At 43.7% G+C, this 27,085-nt stretch overlaps 1 protein-coding gene and 1 long non-coding RNA gene across 15 annotated transcripts in view; one reads left to right on the top strand and one right to left on the bottom strand.

The window, feature by feature from the left end:
• The window catches only part of METTL24 (methyltransferase like 24), a 114,168-nt gene extending 99,342 nt beyond the window's left edge, over positions 1-14,826 (bottom strand). For 4 of the 6 annotated variants that reach the window (XM_042468614.1, XM_042468649.1, XM_042468633.1 and 1 more), the window contains exons 1-2: positions 14,516-14,826; positions 6,538-6,545 (exon numbers count right to left, since the gene is read on the bottom strand). In XM_042468614.1, the coding sequence (XP_042324548.1) occupies positions 6,538-6,545; positions 14,516-14,801 (294 nt within the window). In that variant the 5' untranslated portion in view covers positions 14,802-14,826. Of the gene's footprint in view, positions 1-6,537; positions 6,546-14,513 lie in introns of all 6 variants that reach the window. The other 2 variants (XM_042468623.1, XM_042468642.1) reach the window with 1 other exon arrangement.
• A 7,912-nt stretch (positions 14,827-22,738) lies between these two features.
• LOC121927467 overlaps positions 22,739-27,085 on the top strand; it is an 18,006-nt gene continuing 13,659 nt past the window's right edge. For 3 of the 9 annotated variants that reach the window (XR_006103244.1, XR_006103259.1, XR_006103256.1), the window contains exon 1: positions 23,454-24,507. This is a non-coding gene — a long non-coding RNA (uncharacterized LOC121927467). The other 6 variants (XR_006103252.1, XR_006103253.1, XR_006103238.1 and 3 more) reach the window with 5 other exon arrangements.

Here is a 27,085-nt window from a genome sequence, read left to right as displayed (position 1 = left end):
CCCCCCTCAAACTCTAGTAAAAAGAGAACCACCCCCAAAGTATTTTTTCATCCTTTTTATAACACTAGTATTGTTTGCTAATTTAACATACCTCACACACAAGAGACAGATATCTGCCAGCATAGCAGAATTGCAAGGAATTTCAAAAGAATCCCTCCAAATGGGAGAAGAATATTAAAGAGAGAAAACTTCAGATCAGGATATCCACACTAAAAGCCCTAAGAATCAGAAACTGGGAAAAGTTACTCTTCTGAATTACAACAGCCTAAAAAAAATCAACTTTTATAGATTCTGCTAATTATATTGGTGTGTAGAAGTGGTGTTGTGGAAATTGAAAATTGTGTACCCTAGCGGTGGGGAGGAGAGAGTTCAGCTGGCTGCCAAGCACTTTAAACAGCACTTCACATTGCAAAGTTTTCTTTCAGAACTCACTTTTGAGCTGATTTTGCAACAAGATGCAGTAAATGAAGCTGCTAAACTATTCAACTTTTTCCTCTGTAATACAGTTCAGCTGGGTTTTTGCCACAAAGGAAGATTCAGCATTACAGCTTTTAATTCCTGTGGTATTCAGGGTTTTAAAGCACATTTATGTACAGATTCTATTACTCTACTAAATTATCAGTCTCATCAAGAAGGCCAGCATGTCACCTGACTTTATTCTCTCCAAAATTCCTGATTAGCATGAGATAATTTGCACTTATATTAGTAAAAGATCCAAAGGCATATGAACATATGGTCCAGAAATGATATACCAAGTGATCTTGTTACATTCTAAGGAACTGTTTCAGTCACATTACTGTACTCGTTTGTGTTTCACCCTCTCTGGGAAGATTACAGATTGTATTTTATAAATATTTGTCTGTATCCTTGTTATTATTAACAATCATAATGCTATGTTGCTTCTGCTGTGCCTTCAAGTGATCCTAAGCAAATTATTTGGGGGGGTTTCTGGAGAAGCTTTGTTCAGTGGGGGTTTCCATTGCATTCTTGAGGTTTAGAGAGATGACTTGCCCAAAGGTCACCACACGGTTTCCATGGCTGGATGGGGATTTGAACTCTGGTCTGCAGAACCTAGTCAACATTCAACAACTATGTACACACATTGGCTGTCAAAATTACTAACAGTATTAGTTCTTCTACAACACATTCCTACAGTGAATTTTTATCATATATACAGTGCACCCTTCCCTTACACCAGGGATCCGTTTGGACCAACACACACACCCACGTAAGGGAAAAACGTGTTTGCTGAGCCCCATTAGAAGTAATGGGCTCGTGCCCATGGCACACCCCATTCTCTTCTTCCGGGGTGTGTGAGAGGGTTTTTTCCGACGCGGCTTTCCAGTATGCATGCCCAGTGTATACTGCTTTGCAGCAAGATGTACTTCCCAAACAGCTTAAAACAAGTAAAATGGACAAAAGTACAGTACAAAAAATTAGAGATGGAATAATGTCTTACAAGGAGAGCAGCATCGTGTAATGTTTGAGAGGTGGACTAAAACACTGGGAAACCAAGGTCAAATTCTGGCTCTGCCATGGAAACCTACCGGTGACCTGGCTAAGTCACACTCTGAGGATGGCAATGGCAAACCCCCTCTGAGAGAAAGCTTGCCTGCCAAGAAAACCCTATGAGCCTTAGGGTCACAATAAGTTGGAAGACTTGAGTGCACACAACAAAATCCTTACAAGGAACCGTCCAGACGGCAAATACTCTCATCTCTGCTTTATATGTGGATGTCTGCTGACATTTTCCGGAGCACAAGCTTAAGAGCTGAGCCAGGGACCTCAGTCTCACTGCTCACACTCTTAACCCATTACAAGAGTGGTGGACAAACATACAGACCATAGACTACATGTGCTCCCTGAGGTGGCAAAGCCTAACCTCAGAATGTTTTTTTTTTAAAACCAAAAAAGGTTTTATTTCACTTTTTTAAAAAAAGGAACGTTTACATTCCTAGAAAACCTCCCGGGTGGAGAGCATACTTCTCCTTTACAATAAGTTGCACTTCCATGCTGTTATCAATTGAGAAATAATTTTTTTACAAAACTAGAGAAAAATTGAGTTTCCCCAATACCCTGAACTTCCCACCCTGGTATACAATTCTTGAAGTGCCACAAAATGAAGTTGGAGATCTACGGTCAGATCTTCGAGTTTTATTTTTTTTTAAAACTTTAAATCTGTGGACCTAGACTTGGACCACACAGCAAGAAGATATTGTTTAACACTTCATGTGGACCATTTCTTCTACTCTAAATCACCACTGCAGTGACAAAAACTAAGTGGCTGCTCTATGGCTGGAATTTAAGAGCCAATCTGATGCCCTTCTCTGCTGTCCTTCCACCGAGAGGTAAAGACCATTTTATTTAAAACAGCATTGGTGTTTACTGGTTGTATAGAAGGATCTTTAGAAAAGAGTGGTGCTATAATTTTATCTTATGCTGTTTTGAAATGCTGTCTTACTCTTTTAATTGTAGCACTTTTAAAAAAAAAACAGCTTATGTCAGGGGTCGGCAACTTCCGGCCCACGGGCAGATCCAGCTCGGAGGTCTTCCTTGCGGCCCCGGGGGCGGTTGCTGCTGCCGCCGCTGCCGCTGAGCGAAAAAATGACGGCACCCAGACTGGCAAAAAGCCGCACTGGGCGCCGCCATTTTTTCACCACCCAAATGGCACCGAGGTTCGCACGAGACTTCGCCGCCATTTTGGGTGAAAAAATGGCGGCGCCCAGAGGTGAGTTCCGCGCCAACCTCAAAGAAGGTCATGCAGACTTCGGCCTCCAGGAGGCCCGATGCGGCCGGGAGCCATTGAGGGCCCCGGTGGCCGCATCGGGCTCCTGGAGGCCCGTGCCATCGCTGCGCCATGGTCGACGGCCATCGGCCTCTGGAGGCCCGATGCCGTGTGGCGCCCTATGAGGGCTCCGACGCCACATCGGCCTCTGGAAGGCCTGCTGAAGCCGTCGCTGGCACCCTATTCGAGGCTCCAATGCCGCATCGGGCCTCTGGAAGGCCGCTGAAGCCGTTGGAGCCCTATTCAAGGGCCCCGGCGGTCGCATCGGGCTCCTGGAGGCCCGATGCCGTCGCTGGCACCCTCCCAACAGGCTCCGGCGGCGGCAGCAGGCCTCTGGAAGGCCCCACGCCACCGTCACACCCATTTAGGGCTCCAGCGGCGGCAGCAGGCTCCTGGAGGCCCAATTGCTCCGGTGGCGCCCTCCAAACAGGGCTCAGCGGCGGCCCCCACGGGCTCAGGAGGCCCGGCGCCATCGCTGGGGTCCGGCTCCAAGAGGCTTTTTTGCCAGCCTCTGACAGGGCCGGGGCCCCGTCAGGGCCTGCAAAGATGGGGAGGCCTGGCCCCCGGAGGGTGAAAGCTCACCCCTGGGCACGTTGCCCCGCCCGGAGGGTGGGAAGCTCCACCCCGGCATGCAGCCCCGCCCCCAGAGGGTGGAAGCTCCACCCCCGGCATGCAGCCCCTCCCCCAGAGGGTGGACGCTCCACCCCCGGCTTCAGCCCCACCAGTCGCCTGAGGGACAGCAACCCAGCCCAAAAAGGTTGCCTACCTCTGGTTATGTACTTTTAAAACACTTTTATATTTGATTTTTAGCTGGCACCTAACCTTATTTTAGCTGTAAGCCACTTGGTATCCATGTCAAGAGATTCATGATATTAAATTAGACTTTAAAAAAAAAATATAATCCCTATTGAATAGGGAGAAGGCACAATTATTTATGTTCCCCTAGTGGGAGGAAGTGTAGATCTTTGGAAGGAAAGCAGTAGGAAGCTATCCCACTAGCTCAGGGATCAGGGTGAGAATAGTCGACAGCTGTTGAGGCCACAAAACTTCTATTGCTATCTTTAAATCAGTCATGCAGGTAAAGTTTAAGGTGCATGAACCGTGCTATGCTTTACAAACAGGAAGGCTATTGTATGGAAACTAAGTAGCCAGAAATTTTTGTATTGAGGCTTATGCCACAGTTGTTTGTGGTTTGTGCGCCTTCAAGTCATTTCCTGCTTTATGGCAATCCTAAGGGAATTATCAAGTTTCTTCAGAGGGGATCTGACATGCCATTCTCTGAAGTTGAGAGAGTGTGGACTTAGCCAAGGTCACCAACTGGACTTCCATGGCTGAGCCGGATTGGAATCTTAGGCCAGTTACAATGAGCCTAAAAGTGTGTGCTCCGCCACGTGCTAGGGTTTGAAAGGGGTGTCCTTTCCGGACGCCCCAACACCTGGACTCATGGAGCGCACACAAAAATGCCGCCCATTACTACATCACGACTGCGCTGCCTCTAAATGGGGCGGCACAGTTGTTACATAGTGGCCACGTGAGGGGCACTTAGTGTCGCCCCTTTCCGCGGCCCCGGAAGGAGCTCCGTTTCGGAGCTCTTCCAGGTTTGCGTCACTGGGCGCAACCTTTAGATGTGCGCCCAGTGACGCAGCGGAGAAAAGGGGCCCAGCGGCCCCTTTCTCCTCCTCCCCACCGCTGCGGGGGTCCTTGGGGCTTGAAGCCCCAAGGACACCCCTTTCCAAGCCTCGGGAAGTTGGCCTTTTGCCGCTTCCCCACGGTCTGGGGAAAGCGGCGGATCGGGACCTCAGCGGCTGCTCTCTCTAGCCACTGAGGCCCCGATCCGGCGGGGAAAGGGGCGGGTGCAGGTTGCCGCTTGTCGGCGGCTTGTAACACACCTTAGTTTCCTGAGTCTAATGCTGAAAACCACTATTACTATGCCACAGCAGACATGCAAAAAACTGAGGTCCCCAAATGGTAAGATTACACCTGGCCTTGCCCACTTTATTTTCAACCCCCTCAATTGAAATAGACCTAATTAATGTTGAGTCATCCCACCTTTTCAGCTGCTTATAAAAACATCTCCGTTTTTTCTCTCCCCTTCACTTTTCCCCTTGTCCTCAGCACATTTCAGCTGCTGCAATTGAATTCAAAGTGCAAAAGTCAGTGTGCACTCCATTATCTCAACAAAAAGGGATAAGAAAGTAAAGTGGGAATCTTCCTTTCCCAGTGGACTTCAGGCAAAAAGAAACGCTACAACCTTTCCTTTTGACCACACTCTGATATTGCTTGGCCAACCGTGTCCCAATTTTTATCTGCGAAATGTTGGAGGGTAGTGTGCATCACTCACTACTGAAATGTGAGTCCTAATTCAAACTCTCCCCCTTTGGGGGTAAAAAATTCCCCATCCCTGCAGACAGGTACTTAGCTGCTGTGGTTCAAGTGCCTTCAGGAAAAAATTAAACAATGCTGTATCCTATAGATCAGGGTGGGAAATTGTGTAGCCTTCCCATTATTCCTCACCATTAGCTATTCTAGCTAGGGCTGCTGGAAGCTGCAATTCAAAAGCAGCCGCAGAGTACACACTTCCCACCCTGTACTAAAATTGCAGCAGTCTGGCCAGAAAAACTTACCTTCCCAGGCCTGAGGAAAGGAAGGGGAAACAGGTTGGTTAAAAGAACCTCCAGGTATTGTTGTGGAGAGGAGAGTGGGGACTCTTCATTCCTCACCTGCACGTCCATCACTGATGAGATTCTACAAGGTAATTTAATTACAGCATGTCATGTTATTAATTATTTTCTGAAAAAAACTTTCCCCACGCTGCTTCTCAAACTCTTAAGAACAAGAATGGTTTCATTCCCCCAAGTTAAGATAAACTCTTGAAGTTCAAGGCATATGCTGTGAGATCTTTAACCTAGTAGGCATGCAAGAAACATTACCAACAGAAACTATATTATGAACTATGTGTACTTTGGTCTATAAATTGCACATGAAAATGCCTAAAATAATTTTAAAGCAGAAGTTATTTTCCCACTTCCTCGTTTACTATGAAAATAATTCTGGCTCTCCGCCTGTATCCTCTTTTCCCTATCCTTTAGGCTCAGATGCTTTGCTTTTTATACCTGGATGGGCTGGTGCTCCAGGACTTGATTATCTGCTTGTTGAAAGCCACCATCAAAAATGGCCACCTTCATTGTAAACACAATTCATCTCATTCATACTGTCTCTTTTTAGCAAACAATGGGGGTTTACAGACGGGCAAAAGGATGTACATATGACGTCATGAAGGTAGAGCCTTCAGACGGGCTTTAACCTGATGCCGTCATGAAACACGCCCCCCGGCACGCCCAAGCGGGAAGAAGGCGGCACTTAAAAAGGTGCTGCTTTTTTCACGCTTCTTTTCTGTTTGATGCGTACTGCGCAGCTCCGTCCGTAAGCCCCTGCACCCAATACGTCAGAATTGCTACCGCGCAAATATAAGTTTCCGGTTTTAAAAGCTCCGTTGTCAGCTGCGTCGCATAATGGGTCGGGGTCCGGGACAGCGTGGTTTGCAGTCAGCTTTTAATTGCAACGTCGCGCCATGCAGACTGTGGAAGCTGAGGCACAGCTGCGGCGCATTTTAAGCCTCGTAACCCTAACCCTAGAGCCAGTGGTGCGCATGCGTTGCTAGAACGCGGGAAGTTGTAACTTGCCGGCGGATATGTTTGGTTTGTAGAAAGTGAAAAGGGAAAGTTTGGGATTTAAAGTGACCCCCTGCACACCTTCCTGCGCCCTTCACCGGTCCCAGGGAACGGCACAGTTCGGCTTGCTCCTGGCACAGTGTGTGGCGGCTCCCCTTTGCACCAGGCAGGATGGCTCCGCCATCCACCAGCACCCCGAAAAAAGGCAGGGGACGTCTTGGTCTCATACTGAGACGGTGACCTCATAGCTATATGGTCCTCCAGCCAAACATTTTGCAGAAACTGGAGCCGTCCTACCTGAATGTGACACATATCGAGAAGGGGAAGAAGCCATGAGAGCTTGCTGCACGGCACACACCAGATTGCTACGCCGCTAATTTAAGTTGCCCATTTAAAAAGCGCCGTCGCATAGTGAGTGGGGTCTTGGAACATGCGCAGTTTGCAGTCAGGCTTTAATTGCAACGTCCGCTGCCATGCAGCTGGGAAGCTGAGGCACAGCTGCGGCGCATTTTAAGCCTCGTAACCCTAACCCTAACCCTAGAGCAACACGTACCATGCGCTGCTTGGAAAGTTTGGACTTTAAAGTGCACCACCTACACACATTCCTCTGCCATTTTCACCTAACCATAAAAAAAGAACCTAAAACTGTAAATATTGACATATGTACAAGAGGTGAGGGAGATGGCAGGGGACAGCGTGGCCGGGAGACAGCTGTGGCCGCGCATTGCAGATTCAGCAGGAGCGCGGGGACCAAGGAGAGGAGGCATCTATGATGCTGCTGACACTGGCAGTGCAAGCGAACAAGGATGCCAACACCAGCTGATCACCAGCTGCGGAGAGACCACCATTGTTTTAAAGGGGCTTGGGCACTTTAAATGTGCCCTAGGTTTCTGCTGCCGCTGCTTAGCCCGCGCAGCTGCGCATTCGCCAGCCGCAAAGGAAAAAAAAAAGAGGACTCCGGAGCTTGAATGTGTCCCAAGACCTTTGATGCCCTCTAAACTTGCCCCAAAGGCAAAGGCAACTGAGGGGCCCTGGGCTGGGATCAAGGGCAGGGAGCACTGACAGGCACTAGGTCCCCATGATGTCCCATAAAGACATCATTTCGCCTCCCAGGACATGTGTTCCCTCCCAGCCCTATCTACTCTATTCTACCCTTCCGTTTCTCCTCCACCATGCCTGGCTCACTGGTCCCAAACCAGCAATGTTCAAACTCTGTCCTTCCAGGCGTTTGGACTTCATCTCCAGAATCCCCAGCCACCTTGCCCTGTGGTCTGGGATTCTGGGAGATGAAGTCCAAACACCTGGAAGGACAGAGTTTGACATTGCTACCTCACACCACTCCTGCCTAGCTATAAGTCACAGGGAAAAAGTTTAAGGGGCTTGGCGGCTTAAACGCGCAGCAGCTTTCTGCCGCGCGCTTAGCGCTGCAGTGCAAGCTGCGCACTTTCATGCGGCAAAAGAAAAAAAAGCCGCGGTTTGGGCCGCCCGCGGAAGCTGCGCTCTCTTTTGCACGGCGTCCTCCTCCGAACGGCGGGGCGTTATGGAACCGCTCCGGGTCCGCAAAAAACGGACCCAGGGAGGCGTCCTGTCATTGCCCCCCAGTGTGGAAAGCTCCACACCACCTAGCACGCGCCCTTGGGCGGGCGCGTCTGGAGGCTCACCGAATCAGCTGAATTACACTCCCATCCTCCCCTGCCCGTCTGTAACCCGGCAATATTTGAACAAGAACTCCCTAAGGCTTTGCATAGTTACCAGTGCAGATGCTAGTGATCCAACAACCTGGATGCCTAGCGCTGCCATTCTGTTCATGCTCTTGGGCTTAATGGGGTTTCATCACACAGAAAATAAACGTGCATGCTTCTACAAAGCCCTCATATGTGGGAAGATCATCAAGACCTCTCTCTTCTGTGCTGAGCAACCACCAACCAGACTGCATGTCTTCTGAAAACTCTTTCATGTGGGCCTAAAAAGGTTTTACATATGTGTTGACTTACTGTATATATTCGCGTATAAGTCTAGAAAAAGTGACGCCAAAAAACCTGAGTTGACTTATCCATGGGTCAATGTAAGTAGTGTACTTTAACTCTTATTTTAAAAAGGAACCGTCCCCTGGTGATATCCAACAGGATATCAGTGGTGAGAATCATGTGGCCCTCCAGAAGTAGTTGGCCAGTAACCATTCTTCACCACTTGCTATTCTGCCTAGGACAGATGGGAGTTGCAGTCCAACAACATCTGGAGGACTTAATAATACCCACCCATGGACTGGACAAGACTTTTAATTTAATCCAGCATGGCTCTTCTTAATGTTGGCCCTTCAAGGCCCTGATCTAGAGGCAATGGGCTGCAAAAAGATCTGTAGCAATACAAGGGAAAGACTTGCACACAGTTGCCTCAGGTATAGGTATCAACACACCCTTTTGCCATTCTATGGTTTGATGGGATCCTTGCCTACTTGCCCAGTGCAGTGCAGTGCTGATTGGAATCACATGGAGCAGATCCACATCAGATTCTGCACTGGTTCTGGGTAGAGTGCTGCTTGTTCACTTCTTAGCATAATACTGGGAAATGGGAGCAAAGAACAGATTGCTGAAAACAGTTATCTGAAATGGGTACCTGCATATGCTGCAACCTGCTGCAGATGAATATCCTGAGCCAATAAGTGGATCTGAGTAAAGGAGCCCTCATCCATACGCAGCTTTTCCTGCTGGGTTGGGTTGTATAGTACCAACAGTCAAATTCACTGATTCACCCATGTACAGGAAAATAATCATGTCCTTTAGGTTTTCTTAGCAACAGCAATAGTAATAGCAAGTACATTTCTATACCGCTTATCAGTGCACTTAAGCACTCCCTAAACAGTTTACAAAGTGTAATCTAATTGCTCCCAACAAACTGGGTACTCATTTTAGTGACCTCGGAAGGATACAAGTCTGAGTTGACCCCGAGCCCCTGGATGGTATTGAGCTCACAACCTTGTGGTTTGTAAGTACCTGCAGTACTGGCATTTAACCACTGTGCCACTAGGGCTCACTAACCCTTCAGGTTTAGTGCTAACAGATCCTTACCAACTCAGCAGGTACAACCCTGACTTCCACTTAAACGTCTTAGGTTTTTGAATGTGAAAAGCAGCTGCCGCACTGCAAAACTGATGCAGTTTTACACCGCTTTAACATAGCTCAATTTTATAGAATTCTGGAATATATAGCTTGTGAGATATTTAGGCTTCTCTGTCATAGAGCTCTAGTGCCACAACAAACTAGAGCTCTCTGACAGAGCAGACTAAATATCTCACAAAACTACAAATCCCACACTTCCATAGCACTGAGTCATGGCAGTTAAAACGGTGTCAAACTGCATTAATTCTAATTCTGACTTTTCCAAGATCATACTCATTTCATGGTGTCTCTACTACAAACTGACATGTTCATGAAAAAGAACACAACTGGCTTTTAACTAGTAAGGTCAAGGAATGCATCCCCAAGTGCTCTAACTCATGAAATCGGTATTTGCTTTTCTCTCTGCATCGGCAACATATGCAATGCCACCAATGTGTATTTCTGCTAAATTTGCTCCCCAACCAAGTGAATTTACATCAGTTTGTTACCACAATCTGGTTTTAGTTTGCACAACTAAGGGGCTAATTTAAAATGAAAGAAGATCAAAAGACCAAAATGTAATCCAGCACAGTGAGGCTATTCACATCTGAGGTTTTGTAAACACAGCAGAGTTGTTATTTTAGAGAGGGATGGAGTTCAGAATTCATTGCCATTACACAATACACTAAAACTAAAAGTAAACCAAGATCATGAGCAAAGGTACACAAGTGCACAGCACTTGAGAATCTCCTGCCTAAGTAAACAACAAATGTTGATTCAGGATAACTACTCCAAATCAATCACTTTCTGAAATTCTGGTGTTGCTAAGCATGTAAATAAGCATTTGGAGTGAACACTAATGTTTATTAATAAAATTATGAATTGAAATCCAGTGCTCTCTGCCTAACAAAGGCACTTGTAGCTTCACAAAGGATGGAAGCAACTTGGATCTCAAGGGAAGTATCTCTTTTAGTCTTGCTAATGGAACTTAAAATTTTATTTCCTGGAGTATCCACATAGTCAGATGGAGGGAATCTGCCTGCCTGTCTCTCAACACCACCTGAACTGAGAACAGCTCCATCAGGACTAAATGCAGGCTTGTGATTAATGGCATTTTTTCTCTCTCCTTGTATGATTTTTAACACCTTTCCTGAAGAAGAAGCCAGTGGAGCTTTGAAAACTTGCAATGTGTATTTTGGTTGGCCTGAGAAAGATATTACTCCTTTGTAGACTTTGGATGTTATTGTACTTTACTTACAAGGCCAACATGACTACCCTGGATAAGCTAATGGTTAAAATTTTCTTTTGAAACATCCAAGTCAATCATCATGTCAGGCATACTTTATTGTATATATTTGCTCCAGCATGGCAAGTTGTAATTTATAAGATGATGCAATGCCATTGTTACTATAGTGTTGCAATAATGTTCTTGTTATGTGTCCTTAAAAGACCTTAGAGTTTTTGTTTTGCTATTTTGTTTTGTTTTTGGAAAGGCTACACAAGAAAAAGGATCTTCTCAACGGAGATGGCTCACTCTCTGGAATGTCACCCAGAGAGACCTGTCTGGTACCTACATTGATGTCATCTAAAGATCGGGGGGGAATCTACACTGTAGAAATAATATTGTTTGATACCACTTTAATTTCCATGGCTCCATCCTACAGAATCCTGGATTTGTAGTTTTATGAAGCACCAGCACTCTTTAGGTGAGAAGGCTAAAGACCTTGTAAAACTACAAATCCCGGGATTACACTGGATGGCACTGCACAACTTAAAATGGTACCAAACTGCATTATTTCTATAGTGTAGATCAGTGGTTCCCAAACTTTTGTCCTCCAGAATTCTGGTCAGCTTCCAGAATTCCTGACTGCTGACCAAACTAGGTAGGGCTTTTTGGAGCTGAAGTCCAAAACACTTGGAGGACTAAAGTTTGGGAATCACTTGTGTAGATGCACCTCAGTTAATAACCTTGATATTCTGCTATTTCAAGCATTTTAAGATACCATGCAAGAGTTGGCCTGCTATGTTCCATTAACATTGTTTTTATATATGCATGGCCACATTGCTGTTTTCATTATTTTGGCTCATATTTGATAATTGCATCTTAGCTCAAGGGCCTCATGTGTTCATTCCACAACACACCATCTCTTCTCCCTAATTATGCTTTGGATGGCTGTGACATACTTTAGATGCCAAATTATGGACTGAAAAAGAAAACAACAAGTGCAGAAGCACATGGCTTCTTGATAGATCCTATTAACAAGTAACATTGGTGGTTCAGGTATGTGCTTTTTTAAACCAAACTTGTCACATGCTCCATTGCAAAGGTCAGCCTCCCCTTTTTTTTTCCAATTGCCATTTTCCATATATTTCGTTTAAAGTGAGAGAAAAATACTAACTTTACATAAAAGCAGTTTGAAGACAACATGGAACCGTTTTGCTCTCAAATTTCTTACTGAAACTCTGGTCAACAAATCATTGCCTTCAGTGATATATGGAAATTATGAATTAAGAGTAACATTAGTACAAAAAAAAATGTAAGAGCCATTACTTAGAGCCATATCCTTGAGAGCCACTATGGCGTAGTAGTTTGAGCATTGGACTAGGGCTCTGGAGACCACGGTTCAGATCCCAGTTCAGTCATGGAAACCCATTGGATGACACTCTCTCAGCCTCAGAGGATGGCAATGCCAAACCTTCTCCGCACAAATCTTGGCAAGCAAACCTATGAAAACCCCAACCCTTAGGGTCGCCATAAGTCGAAAACAACTTCAAGGCACACAAATAACAACAACAGCAACAAGGATTCTGTATGGTGTGCTATGACACCATGAGTTAATGCACGAAGTGATGCCAACCCTAGTGCCTGAAGAACTGGACAAAATTCAACTCAGAAAACATTATTTCCCTGAAGTACATGTTTGTTATTTTTCAAACCATCCTCTCCTTCCTCCCATCTTTTCACAAGGCAAAACAAGAAAGGTAAACCAAGATGGAAACATGGTCCAAAACACACTGCCGAAATAATCCAGTTTGAGACTGCTTTAACTGCCCTGACTCAGTGCTAGGGAATCCTGGGAATTGTAGTTTATCGTGGCACCAGAGTTCTTTCTGACAGAGGCTAAATGTCTCAGAAAACTACAGTTCCCAGAATTCTTTAGCATTGAGCCAGGGCAGTTAAAGTGGTCTCAAACTGGATTATTTCTATGGTGTGTTTTGGGTCATAGTTTTCTAAAGTTAACTGGGCAGCCCTATGTTTAAGAATTTCTCTACCTGTCAACCTCAGAGGCCCTCTCTGCCTTGGCGACTGTTTCATGTGCCACAGGGCTGATCTGAGCAGCCATCCCAGATTAAATTAAAGTCTGTATAGAGTCAAGGGTACATCCACACTACAGAAATAATGCAGTTTGACACCATTTTAAGTGCAGTAGATCCTATGTAATCTTGAAATTTGTTGTTTTACAAGCTCTTTAGCCTTTTCTGCCAAAGCATGCTGGTGCCTCTCAAAACTACAAATCACAGGGTTCTGTGGGATGGAACCATGACAGTTAAAGTGGGGTCAAACTGCAGTATTTCTACAGTATAGATGCACCCCAAATTGAATTAGTTTCACCAACCAAATATATTTTCCACTTCTTCTTCCCCTTCACATGGTTTCTCCCACCTGCCAAAGATTCATTGTTGTTTGCCTTTGTTTGCCTTAAATAGTCATTAAATCAGAAACAACTTGAAGGCACACAACAACATGAAAGCCACTGGGTGACCCTGGGCAAGTCACACCCTCTCAGCCTCAGGGGAAGGCCTTGGCAAACCTTATCTGAACTAACTTTGCCAAGAAAAATCCCAAGATAGGTTTGCCTTAGGATGTCCTAAACCGGAAATGATGCGGAGGCACATAACAACAACAACAAAATCAACAAGCAAGCTAAAAGACAATTATTGTTGAGTGCCTTCAAGTCATTTCTGACTTATGCCGACCCTATAACAGGGTTTTCTTAGCAAGTTTCTTCAGAGGGAGTTTACCATTGCCATCCTCTGAGACTGAGAAAGAATGACTTGCCCAAGGTCACCCAGTGGGGTTTCCATGGCCGAACCATGATTCGAACTCTGGTGTCTCCAGAGTCATAATCCAACGCTCAAAGTGCTACTCTACACAGGCTCTCAGTACGCTCCTTGTTTTAAATTGTATGTTTTTAAATCGGCTGTTCACCACCTTGAGTTCCTGTTTTGGGAGAAAGATGGAATATAGGAAAATAATAATAATATCTCAGTGACTATTACGACATTTTACAACACTATTACCAAGTCTATATGCATCTGAGGAAGCAGACTGAAGTCTATGAAAGCTCATGCTGCCAATGTCTTTCTTTCAGTGAGTTTCAAAGGGGCTACAAGATCTCTCTCTACATACTGATTCCACAGACTAACACAGCTATGGGACGTACTAAAACAAATCACAGTACTTTCCCATAGGGAAACCATACTTGCTCATAGAGAATCACTGGAGAATATCTGCCCACAGAGAAACCACAATTCCCCATAGGAAATCGTTAGGTAATACTTGCCTACAGAGAAAACCATAGTTGCCCATAGAGGATCATTGGGGAATATTTGCCCATAGAGAAGCCACACTTGCCCATAGGAAATCATTGGGGAACACTTGCCCATAGAGAAGCTATACTTCCCTATAGGAGATCATTGGAGAATACTTGCCTATAGAAAAAACATACTTGCCCATAAAGAATCATTGGAGAACACTTGCCCATAGAGAAACCATAGTTGCCCATAAGAAATCAATGAAGAAGTCTTGCTAATGGGCAAGAATCTATGGGCAAGTATGGTTTCTCTATGTAGGCAGGTACTGTCCTTTGTTTCAGTACCTGCCCACGGGCAAAGATATCTTTGAGTTACCAAAAAGACTATTGCTGGAGGATTCGAACCCAAGACCCTGCAGTTTACCTTCCTGCTGCTGCTGCTGCTGCTGCCGCCGTTATTGGCGGGCGCCCCCTGGAGGCGGCAGCAGGCGGTGCCTTGGTGGCCCCTGAGGCGGCTGCTCCTGATGTAGGTGACTTGGTGGTGCTGCTGCTGCTGCTGTTGCCTCCTGAGGGAGGGAGAGGGCTGCTGGAGGGGCCCGGCTGGGCTTGGCCGCTCCTGGGATCCCCTGGGCCCCACCTGCAGCAGCCCCAGGAGGACCAGGAGGAGGAGCAGGGCGGCGGGGAGGAGCACAGAGGAGCCCCGGGGGCCCATGCTGCCCAGGAAGATGGATGGAGGAGCCAAGGGACAGAGGAGGAGGAGGAGGAGGAGGGCCCTGGGGAAAGGAGACGCCTCTCTCTCTCTCTCTCTCTCTCTCTCTCTCTCTCTCTCTCTCTCATGACCCTGCTCCAAGGAGGATGCAGCTGGGAAGGGCTCCAAGGAGGAAATGTCAACCCATGCCCCTCAGTAATGGACAGAATGAAGGATACCCAAGGAAAAATGGAGGACATGGCCAAACTAAGAGCTCTGAAAGCATGCCTATGAGTCATGGTGGAAATGGAGGACGTCCCAGGGAAATGGAGGACATGAGTAAATAAGAACTCTGAAAGCACTCCCCCTCCCTCCCCCTCAGTCATGGTCAAAATGGAGGATGTCCAAGGAAAGTGGAGGACCAAATAAGAGCACTGAAAGCACTCCTATGAGTTGTAAATTCATGCTCCTCAGTTATGGTTAAATGGAGGATGTCCAAGGAAAGTGGAGGACATGGCCAAATAAGAGCTCTGAAAGCAGTCCTAGAAACTGTAAATTCGTGTCCCTCAGTCATGGACAAAAGGGCATGACCAAGTAAGAGCTAAAAGCACTCCTATAAATGTCAATCCATGTCCCTCAGTCATGCTCAAAATGAAGGACATTAAAGGAAAGTGGAGGACATGGCCAAATAAGAGCTAAAAGTACTCATATAGAAATCTAAACTCATGCCTCTCAGTCATGCTCAAAATGGAGGACATTTTGGAATTCCTCCTGGACAGAAGGTTGAAATGTAGGACATGTCCTGGGAAAGGAGAAAAAGTCTGGTCACCCTGGATGGGTGCATAGAAGCAGGCGAGGGGCTCCATACTTTTAACAGTTGCATGGAGAAGGAAAGGGCAGCAGGCAGGCATTTCCTGGGGAACATTGTTCTTCTTGTGTGCCTTCAAGTCATTTCCGACTAATTGTGGCCCTGTGGCGAACCGATCATGGGCTTTTTTGCCAAGACTTGTTCAGAGGAGGTTTGACATAGCCTTCTTCTGAGGCTGAGAGGGTGTGACTTCCCCAAGGCCACCCAGTGGGTTTCCATGGCTGTGCAGATATTCGAATCCAGGTCTCCAATGCACAAACCACTGTGCCACGATGGCTCTCTGGTTGAGTGTTAGCCCATGTGCTTTTGACAGAATCAAAGAGAGGTTTTTCCCCTCTATATCAAGAGGGATGGATTAAATGTTTATCACATGGGGCTTATCCTGTACAGAAATGGGATATAAAACAGGAAAATCCCGGGATCATTTCCACACAACGTTGCTCATGAACACACACAGAAATGGACAAATCCCTGTCTACATACTGTCCCAACTTTGATGGCTGTGTAAATGTTTGAAGGCTATCATGTATTAGACTTAGACTTTTCCAACCTGTGAGAAGTCTAGAACAATAAAAGAAAATGTGGGTGTTTTTCTCATATTGTGTACCATAGCTCCAAGAGAATAAAGCCTAGACACCTAAAAGTTGACAATCTGCCTCTTTTATTCTCTGAGGACATGGAGTATCATGACTGGTCTACACTGGTTTTCCACCAACCTGGTACCCTTTACATGTGTCCAAATGTCCTGATCAGCATGGACACTGGCTATGCTGATGGGGAGATTCTGGTAGCTGTAGTCCAGAAAGGTAACTTTTTCTAACCTCTGATTAAAGCAATACTACTACAATAAGGTACCAAGTGACTCCACATGTTATTTATTACAATGTGGTCCAACTGATTTTTTCTCTCCATACTATTCAAACCATAATTACAAACAATAGCAGAGGAGCTACAGTCTGCTGGATCCATTGAAAATCTTGCTTATGCCATTTTTAAAAAATGCAGTGATGTGATACAGAAATATAGGAGCTCGTGTACTGTGGCAGCACAAACATTAATACTTGAGAGACAAAAGTCACAGCATTGTGACATTAGAAGAAGAGAAGAAGAGGCCATACGTCTTCTATAAACATTGGGGAAATGCTAAAAATAATAGTATTTGTTTACCACACATCTGCAAGGTAGGTTGGTGTAGTTAACCTTGCGTGACAGTTGGAGCGCTGAGAAATAGCAAACCACCCACTGAGTTTCTGACAGCAGTATCATTTGAACTGAATAGTATTGTACGGGTTTGGTTTGAGGGTATTTTGTTCATGGGTTAATGCTGTCACCTTATAATATAACAGCTCTTCCACAAGAGTACAGTACAAACTTCCAGAGCAAAGTATGATTTGAGAACTGGCGCTTGTGTTTCCAGCAAAACAAGATGGATGCTTTGCTAAGAACAGCCCTGAGGAGAGCAAAGCTCACTGAGGAGAAAGGCCATGGCAGCCTGTTCTTTTTTGATAGGCATGTGGATGGTGAAAAATCTAGCTTCAGAGGGCTTCATCAGATGATTGCTTGACCTTCAGCTATAGCCTTTTTTATCCTTAGAATTTTTGCTATGGTTCATGACCTCACAAGACATTTCATTCCCAGCACAGCTACTAAACCATCTTAAATTGCTCCATCTGGGACCACACACTCTGGAGTTGTAGATATCTCTATCACCTTGGCCCACAAGAATGATTCTCTCTAATTCTCTGCAACTCTGCTACCTTAGAAATGAAATGTGTATGTATATAGTGTTGCACTAGTACTTATTCTTTCAGCACTGAGAGCTTTAGTCAATATCCAGGCTCAAGGAAAGGCAAAACCTGTAAATAATAAGGAAAGCTTTGGCCAGGTAGTTTGCAGTCTTTCAGAAACAACTGATTTTTCAAGGTTGAGCAATGGCATTCCTAAGTACAAGGAATAAATAGAATGCAAAACTGAAGGGCTTTGAAGATTAGGCAGAGTAATCAATTATATACATGTAGGTGCCTTTGAGTTGCCTGTCAACTTATGGTGACCTCATTAATTTCATAGGGGTTTCTTAATAATAATAATAATAATAATAATAATAATAGGATTTATTTATATGCCGCCCAATCACTGGGAATCCTGGCAGAGGGGATAATAGATGGTTCCCTGCCCTCAGGCTTACAATCTAAAAAGACAGGACACAAAAGGAGAAGGGAATGGTGAGGGGGGGGATCAGGGTCCATCATTCTTTTTTCCCTCTGAGGCGTGGACCAAGGCAGATGGACTGGAGGGGGGGCTCTTTTTCTTAATCGAGGCTGGGCTCAATGGCATTGGGCCTGTCCTTTCACTCCCTCCCAGGCCAGAAGATGACAGTTGGAAGGAGGGAGGGGAGGGCTCTTCCTCTTCAGGCCCGATGGCGTTGGACATGTCCTGTTCTTAGGCAAGGAGTACTCAGAGATTGTTTGTCCTCAATTTAGAATACAACACTTGGAATTCCCTGATGGTCTCCCATCCAGGCACTGACCAGATGTGACCCTACTTAGATCTGGTGCCTTCAGGGTATTTAGGGAGGAAATTAAGAAATGCTATTATACATTAGCAAGCCTGAGTTCCTTTGGAAACTGGTCCATACCTCCCATCCCAGATCCTGCTCATCAGAACTGATGCTTTTCTTCATTCTTGTACCTTCCTTTCTTTGTTTTGCAAACTTGGAAGGGTGGGGGGAGAGGAAGCGGGATTGTTCTGTGCTGTATTTCTGTGTTGTATTTTTATACTGCCTTTTTGTTAAAACCACCTGGATGTTTTACATGTAATTTCTGATTTATAGCCTCCTAGGAGTTTATCAGACAAGGGAAATTGGAAGTATAATCCAATAGCAATCTAAATGCAATCATGGGGTTTAAAGTTATTGTGTGATAACCCACTACGAGCAAATTTGGGCAGTGGGAAGTCAGTCTGAACTCAATCATGTGATTTCACATTATTACGTGATAGACTGCCACACACAAATTCGGGCAATGGCATGCTATTTTCGGGCAATGGGGAGCCAGTTCGAATGCAATGCGCATTCATGTAATTGCGCTAAACTAGTTACTTTAAGTGAATGCTTTCTGGCCCCACTTTCTTTTCATTCGAATTTAAGATAAATTCCTCCCGTTTGATAAACTCCCTAGTCTCCTAGTCTAATTTGTATTATCACAGGAAAAAGTCCATCCAGTGGACCTCAGCAAATGGCAATTAGGGATGTAAAGAATATTCTCCAAAATTCGAAAATTAGGAGAAAAATGCCAATTTCGACAAATTCTATAACATGTTAGAGAGGAGAAATTCTGAGTAATTCTCGATCAATGAGTAAGAATTTTATTTTTAATACAGTGGTACCCCGGGTTACGAATTTAATTCGTTCCGCTGCCGCGTTCGTAACCCGAAAATCTTCGTAAGCCGAAAAAGCCATAGGCGCTAATAGCGAAAGCCGCGATTTCGTGCGAAAAAGCGCCGAAAAGCACCAAAATTTTTTTCGTAACCCGAAATAACCTTCGTAACCTGGAACAGTTTTTTTCAATGGATTTTTTTTCGTAACCCGGAAATTTCGTAAGGCGGCGCATTCGTATCCCGGGGTACCACTGTAATTTCAAAATGAAGGGAAAAGAGAAATTTTGAGCTGACAAATTCGACCTCCAGGACTTGGGTATTTTGCATAAGAAAAGCTATCATTCATCCTGGCTTTTACCAGGGGCTATTTCCTTTGTTAGTGTGAAAAACAAAACAGAACAAAAGGAGGGAGCCTTCTCCACTTTACATCATGCTCTGCCATTCAAATTCTCACAAAAGAGAAGAAGGAGGTGGGGATGTCAAAGGGGGATGTCAAATAATAATAATAATTTATGCCCAGCTCTTCAGCCAAAAGGCTATTAGAACAGCTTACAAATTACTAGATATTTCCCTGCCCTCAGGCTTGCAATCTAAAGGGACAAGAGACAAAAGGAGAAGCGAATGGCAGGGGAAAAGTTCAGCAGATCCTCATTCTCCCACATTCTCTTTTGTGAGGGTCACATTCTCTCAGCCTCAGAGGCAGGACATGACCATCTCTCTCTCTCTGCACCTCTCCCATGGTGATGCTAAAGTCATGCAATGATGATGATGATGATGATGATAATATCCCTTACCCAAAATGCTGAGGACTAGATGTATTTTGGATTTTGGAGTTTTTTCAGAAATAATCCAGTTCGACAATACTTTAATGCTATGGAAAATCCTGGGATTTGCAGTATGTTGTGCCACCAGTGCTCTCTGACAAAGAAGGCTAAATGTCTCACAAAACTACAATACCCAGATATTGTTGTTGTTGTTATTTTCTTATATCCCAGGGTTTGGATGCCCACCTTGGCCAAGACACACTCTCTCAGCCTCGAATGGAGACACTGGCCACCCCCAACAAGCCTTGCATGCCAGGAGAGTCCTCCAAAGTCACAACACACAAAAACAGCCATGTTTCCAAGAGGTCATGGGGAAAGGGAGCCCAGGGTTTGGATGCCCACCTTGGCCAAGACACACTCTCTCAGCCTGTGTGTGTAAGCATATACACGCAGCATTACACTTTCAGTAGCTCCACAGTTTGTCTGTGTGTGTATATATATATATGTGTGTGTGTGTGTGTGTGTGTATGTATGTATGTATATATATATATATACAAACACACAAAGATGTGTGTGTAAGCATATACATGCAGCATTACACTTTCAGCAGCTCCACAGTTTGTGTGTGTGTATATATATATTTATATATATATGCGTGTGTGTATATGTATATGTATGTATGTATATATGTATATGTGTGTATGTATATATATATATATATATATACACACACACAAACACACAAAGATGTGTGTGTAAGCATATACATGCAGCATTAAACTTTCAGCAGCTCCACAGTTTGTGTGAGTGTGTATATATATTTATATATAAATATATATATGCGTGTGTGTATATGTATATGTATATGTATGTATGTATGTATATATACAAATACACAAAGAAGTGTGTGTAAGCATATACATGCAGCATTAAACTTTCAGCAGCTCCACAGTTTGTGTGAGTGTGTGTGTGTGTGTGTATATATATATATATATATATATGCGTGTGTATATGTATATGTATATGTATGTATGTATGTATGTATATTTACAAACACACAAAGAAGTGTGTGTAAGCATATACATGCAGCATTACACTTTCAGCTGCTCCACAGTTTGTATGTGTGTGTGTGTGTGTGTGTATGCGTGTGTGTATATGTATGTGTATATATACACACACACACACACACAGATGTGTGTGCAAGCATATTACATGCAGCATTACACTTTCGGCTGCTCCACAGTTTGTGTGTGTGTATATACACACACACACACAGACAGCTGTGTATGTACACATATAAATACGGCTTCACACTTTTGGCAGTAACACTATAAGTGTGTGTGTGTGGATATTCTGCACTCTCCTTGCCTATTATTATTATTATTATTATTATTATTATTATTATTATTAGACCTTGGCATCAGCATGGGAGAGGTGCAGAGTTGGATCCCATGTATTCCTTCATAGCAGAAGGGGGTTGGACTGGATGGTCCTTGAGGGTCCCTTCTAGCATTTCTTGTTGAGGCTGGGCTTTTTCCCCCTTTTGTGTGTGTGCCTTCAGGGTTTTTAAGCATAGGAATGTTGTTTAAACCTCTGCCAAACTTCCTTTTGAGATGGTAATTGAGTTTGAAATGCAAAGTAATTAGCATAATTATTCGCCTTGTCTTTTATTGTCATTCAGAGAGAAATCTGTGAAAAATATTTCGCTGGCTGCTGAAAAGGAGAGAAGAAATCACCATTTGAAAGGGAGATTTGTGGGAAGAATATTTTTTAAAAAAATTCTCCTCAAGGTTTCTCTGACCGAGGAGAAAAATATGGGTTTCTCCAATCACTAATGGCAATATTCTTAGCCAGAAGGTCCACCTCTCCTCTCCATACTGTTGTAAGTAGAGTGAAGAGCCTTGGAAAAACACACAGGAGGAAAAATCAGTGGACCAGAGGAAAGATGCACATTAAAGGAACAAAAACAGGAAGAAACATGACAGTAATGATGAGTAAAGAGACTGTTTAACTGGTCTACTTAAGGTACCATAGTATTAATGTTTTTTTAATAATATAAGCACTAAGAATATAATTTCTGACTGAGTTAATTGGTAGCAAATACACAAAGCGTTGCCATCAATGGATTATGACTGGCTGCTGAAGATGGAAGCCCCAGGAACCTTCCCAAATAGCATCCTTGTCTCAGAGTCTGGTTTTACATTTAAAATAAAATGCTTTATCCTTATGTACATAAAGCAGCTTCCACATGACTAGCTGATACCGGTATTTGTTTCTGTTTTCTTAACCTCCGTTTCAGTTGCAGTAACAATATAGTTTTGAAAACATTAAGGGGTATGATCCCATGAACACTTTTTTACGTCACTGGTTCTCAAATGGTGGGGCGGGAGCGTGGAGGTGCACAAGAGTCGCTCAAAAGGGGACACAGGACTTGGAGGCCCTGATCCCTCTTCCTCCTCCTCCTCCTCTTCCCAAACTTTTTTATGGGTAGAATTTACACATGCATTAAATATTTAATTTATTTAAATGGTTCTCACTTGCACAATGTTATTTCTGTAGTAAATGTTAAAAAATACTATATATGAATGTGCGATTGACAATAAGGACACTAAATAAAATATTTTTATTCATCAAGGGGGCCTGTGACATCCACATGTAGATGTAAAGACAGGTCTCAAGTGTTTGAGTACCACCTCCAAATCAATTGCGACTTAATAGTGATCCTATCCTACGGTTTTCTTTGTCAACATTTGTTCAGAGAGGGGTTGCCTTTGCCTTCCTTTGAGGCTGAGAGTGTGTGACTTGCCCAAGGTCACCCAATGGGTTTCTACATCTGAATCTTGGTTTCCCTGAGTCTAAGACCCAAACCACTGCACTACATTGGCTGCCCTTTCACATGGTATTAATAATTAATCCAGTGATTTTAGTTTGAGTAAACACACACAGAACTGGATTGCATTTGTTCATGTTATCTGAGATTCCCCAACCTCTGTGAAATCCTGATGCAATTCAGTAATGCAATGGCAAGAATAGTAATTCACTGTGGTTCACTGTTCTTTCCTTGAACATCTCTTTGGAAAATCCAGGTATGTATGTGTAGGATTTTCCACTCATCTTGGTAGTAGAGAAGGCTTTCTGTGGTTGGTGCTTTTCATAGCAATGAAATAACCAATTTCACTCAAGTTGCCAGGAATGCTTGGGGCAACTGTAAAGTTAGTTTATAGTTTTGCCTTTCATGTCTCTTCTTCATATGGCGATTTGCTTCTTCTGAAATGTTTCTAACACCCTGGAGTCCACACAGCAAATTTAAGAAAATTGGCATGTGTTCATTGCAGTGTCAGATGAAGTCTATATGTGTGTTACTTAATTAAATATACTACTTATTTATGGAATGGAAACATTCTCAAATATGCATATGGATCATTGCAGATCATATTCTTTCACTCCTTCCTAGGCATTGGTTTATGCCATTTATATTATCTCTTCTGTTCTGGGGTTATATCGGGACATAGGAGAGTTTGGGATGCACCCCTGGAATTACACTCTTTTTCCCTCTCTAGATGCTACATGCTTTGCTGGTTATGGAAGAATAATAATGGTTTTTTTCAACTGATGGCTGGATGGCCATCTGTCGGGAGTGATTTCATTATGTCTTCCTGCATGGTAGGGGGTTGGTTTAGATGGCCCTTGTGGTTTATTCCAATTCTATGATTCTATGAACTATGTGGTCATGCCATATATATACCACCAGTGATGAGCTAGGAAGTACATAGGTAGATTCTCAGACCCCTGCATCAATGTTCAACAATAGCACACAGCACTAGAAACAGTCTAAAAAAGAGAAAGATGGAATTTTCATTATTCTTTGTATTTTATTTATGTTATTCCATCTGCCTGATATTCAAACTGCATAAATCATTATAATGTTTATATCTCACTTTTAAAAATGAAGTGGTGTTATAAGGCCAAAGTATTGCCATATGCATCATTAAAACCACACCAATCCAACTCCTACTGGGTAAGAATATACTGACAGTAACTTTCATCACAGTTTCCCATTAACACATCTTGCTCTAGCAGATGTCACCAGTGTGGTATCACAAAAATGTCAGTCTGATGTTCAGGATAAGCGGTATTGTCAGAGCTTGGGAACCGTTACTCTTTTGGATGACACCTCCCAGAATGCCCGTCTAGCACAGCTGGTGGTCATGCTAGTGGGTGGGGGATTCCGGGAATAGTGGTCTAAGAAATGTATTTCCAAGATCTGGAATCCATCTTCCTTCCCAGGCTGACAAGACCATGGCAGAATGCAAATCCCTGCAATGAGAACAAAGGACCCTGGAACATGGACCAGGCCAAAGAAAGGGCAACTTCATCCAGCATCCTGTTTTCCAGCATCCTGGTTTTTTCCCCCTTTGTCCACCTGATTTTTTTTATTTTTCCTTCCACCATTGTTTCTCAGTTACAGGAGATTCAGAGAAGAGCTTCCATCACTACTGCTGGAGCTTCATGGCACAGAGTGCTTTCCACCAGTTTCTGCTGGAAGTTAAACTACAATCTGGTCAAGATAAGATTTAGTGGCCTTTTAGATCAGTGTTTCTCAAGTTATGCAAAGTGCTGTGACCGTATTTACACAACAGGCTGCCCTCTGGCCAAGTGCGGGTGGCGGTGGCATTTCCTGCTGGGAGGTGGCAGGGGCAGAGGCAGGCTGGTTGGTTGGTTGGTAAGTAAGCCAGATCTCTTCACCTGCACCCCAATCCTGGTGGCCACCAGAGGACAAGCAGCCGTCACTGGTCCCGCTTCATGTTAGGTGACTGGACTGAGGGAAAGATGGGAGATTGCATGTCCACAAAGTTGGGAAGTGCTTCAAGGCAGTGACAGGCCTCATAAAATAAAGTGACTCAGAGAAGGATGGCAAGTGGGTGTGAACTGGCAGCAGTTTGCATGTGTATGTGTATGAGAGAGAGAGAGAGAGAGAGAGAGAGAGAGAGAGAGATTATGGTTTTTAAAAGGAATGGAGTACCAGGTTAGCGCAACAGTCTTCCCCCTCCCTCCCTTTCTGTGTTTCTTTTCTGGCCATTATTTTTACTTGTTTCATTTCATGATTATTATTGTTGTATTCCTTCAAGTCATTTCCAACTTATGGCAAGCCTATGACAGGGTTTTCTTGACAAGATTTGTTCAGAGGGGATTTGCCATTGCTTTCTTCTCAAGCTGAGAATATGTGACTAGTTCAAGGCCACTCCGTGGGTTTCCTTGGCCAAGCAGGGATTGAAACCATGGTCTCTAGAGTCCTAGTCCAACACCCAAACCACTACAAAATACTGGCTCTCTTTCATGATTATTACCAACAACAATTTGTTACAGAGAGGAGAGGGGTGTTAAAAATCTATCTGCACCAGGTGTCAAATATGCCAAATATGCCACTGCTGACTGGGATGATGTGAACATAAAAAAAATCATATCCTGACTTACCTGAACTGGTTGCTGTTTCATTTTCATGCTAAATGAAAAGTAGAGGTTTTAGCTAAAGTAGCCCTTCACAGGTTGGCAGCTCAGTACTTCAAGGACTAACTTGCCCAATATGGACCTACCTGATCCCTTGGAGGAACATTAGGGACCCTTCTCCAAAAAGACACTTGGGGCTGGCAGTTCAGGAATGGGACTTTTCTGTAAATCTGACTGACACCATCGTAATTCACTAACAGGATGCAAGCTTTGGTTACTTTAGTTATATCAGTCATGGAGTTGTATCCTTTCTTGTTGTTCTTCTTCTTGTTAAGTTACTTCAAAACTACTTTTTCAATGAGAAGCAACATGTAAAAGCAATAAATATATTACTCCCTCAAGAATGAAGCCTTTACATTATTGAATTTGATCTCCACAATCATGTAATTCTAGGTTTAGCTTTCAGATTGTTTCTTAGTTCAGTTCAAAATCCTAGTTCTAACCATTGAAGCAGGGATGGGGGAATCCATGTCGTCTTCCAGATGTTGTTGGTCAAAAGTTTCCATCAGTCCTAACCAGCTTGGCCAGTGGTGAAGTATGATGGGAGCTGCAGTCAAACACCACCCACAAGTTCACCAGTCTCTGATATAAAGAGTAAATGGCTAAAAGTGTGCCACCTTCTGCCTTCTAAACATCTCCTGGGCTTAAATTGGCCTAGAAGGGAGAACATGGCAAAAATGCCCACCACACCCCAGAGAACATTGTGGGGTAAAAAATATCCAAAAGATATCAAAACATGAGCAGGCTCATATGTTGCCCAGCAACATCTGGAAAACCACATTAATCCCCCATCCCTGCTTCAAAGTTTAAAACCAGAATTTTGAAACCTGGACATGAACCTTAATATAGGACTTTGTAGGTCATCATTGCATTTTGAATTGTGCTTGGAAACAGACTGACATCCAGTGGAGCTGTTGCAACAAGGGAGTTGTGTGCTCCCTGTAGACAGTCCGGGTTAAACTCCGGTGCATTGAAGCATCTTGTGTTTCATCTGCTGTTTTATTCTTTCATTGCATAATGAATAAATATTTCATGTTTTTAGAGTTTAAATATGGATTCCATATCATAGTTAATGGTATTTTATCTAACTATGTTGGTTATATGTCACCCTGAGGGATTTCTTACATCACCTAGAGTTCTCTGCTCTACAGCTAATCTACCTGCTCAGCTCCCCCCCCCCCAAGATTTCTAATTTTAAATATTTTAATTCTGAACACAAATGCATAGACCAACTGACTAAATTTCCATGTACAGCACATCTAATTATTAATTTTTTACATAGCTGACTTCAGAAGTATCTGTCACTCCCTAAGGCTAAATATCAAAGGCTATTTTAATAAGAGACTAGCAATTAGCCTCTACAATATAAAATGGATACATTATCACCAAGAGATACTGCCAAAGGGAAAATTTCTAAGAGATTTATTATTAGTCTCTCTCTTTTTTTACCTTTAGCTCCCATTATTATTACTAATAATTTTTAGCATTTTTCAACAACCCAGCCATATCAGTTGATTCTCCAGTGCAGATTGCAGAAGACTCAGCAGAATGTTGCCTTTTTAAACATAGCTTCCATACTTTCAATTGTTCCATTATGTGATCGTGTGGCACACAGTGAACTGCTAGCTGGGAACAATCAAAGTTGTAGTCTGATAAATCTGGAAAGCACTTATTTTACAATCAGCCCTTATTTTGGTTTATATTACATTTTGTGTATACTTATCAACAAGAACTGATGGGACCAAACCCACCCAGAAATTTTGAGATTCAGCAAAGATCCAAACTCTGTTCCG

Source organism: Sceloporus undulatus, chromosome 1 (genome assembly GCF_019175285.1).
Source record: "Sceloporus undulatus isolate JIND9_A2432 ecotype Alabama chromosome 1, SceUnd_v1.1, whole genome shotgun sequence".
In the NCBI taxonomy this organism is placed as follows: domain Eukaryota; kingdom Metazoa; phylum Chordata; class Lepidosauria; order Squamata; family Phrynosomatidae; genus Sceloporus; species Sceloporus undulatus.
Note: the sequence above shows the minus strand (reverse complement) of the source record. Positions and strands in the feature narration are given on the sequence as shown.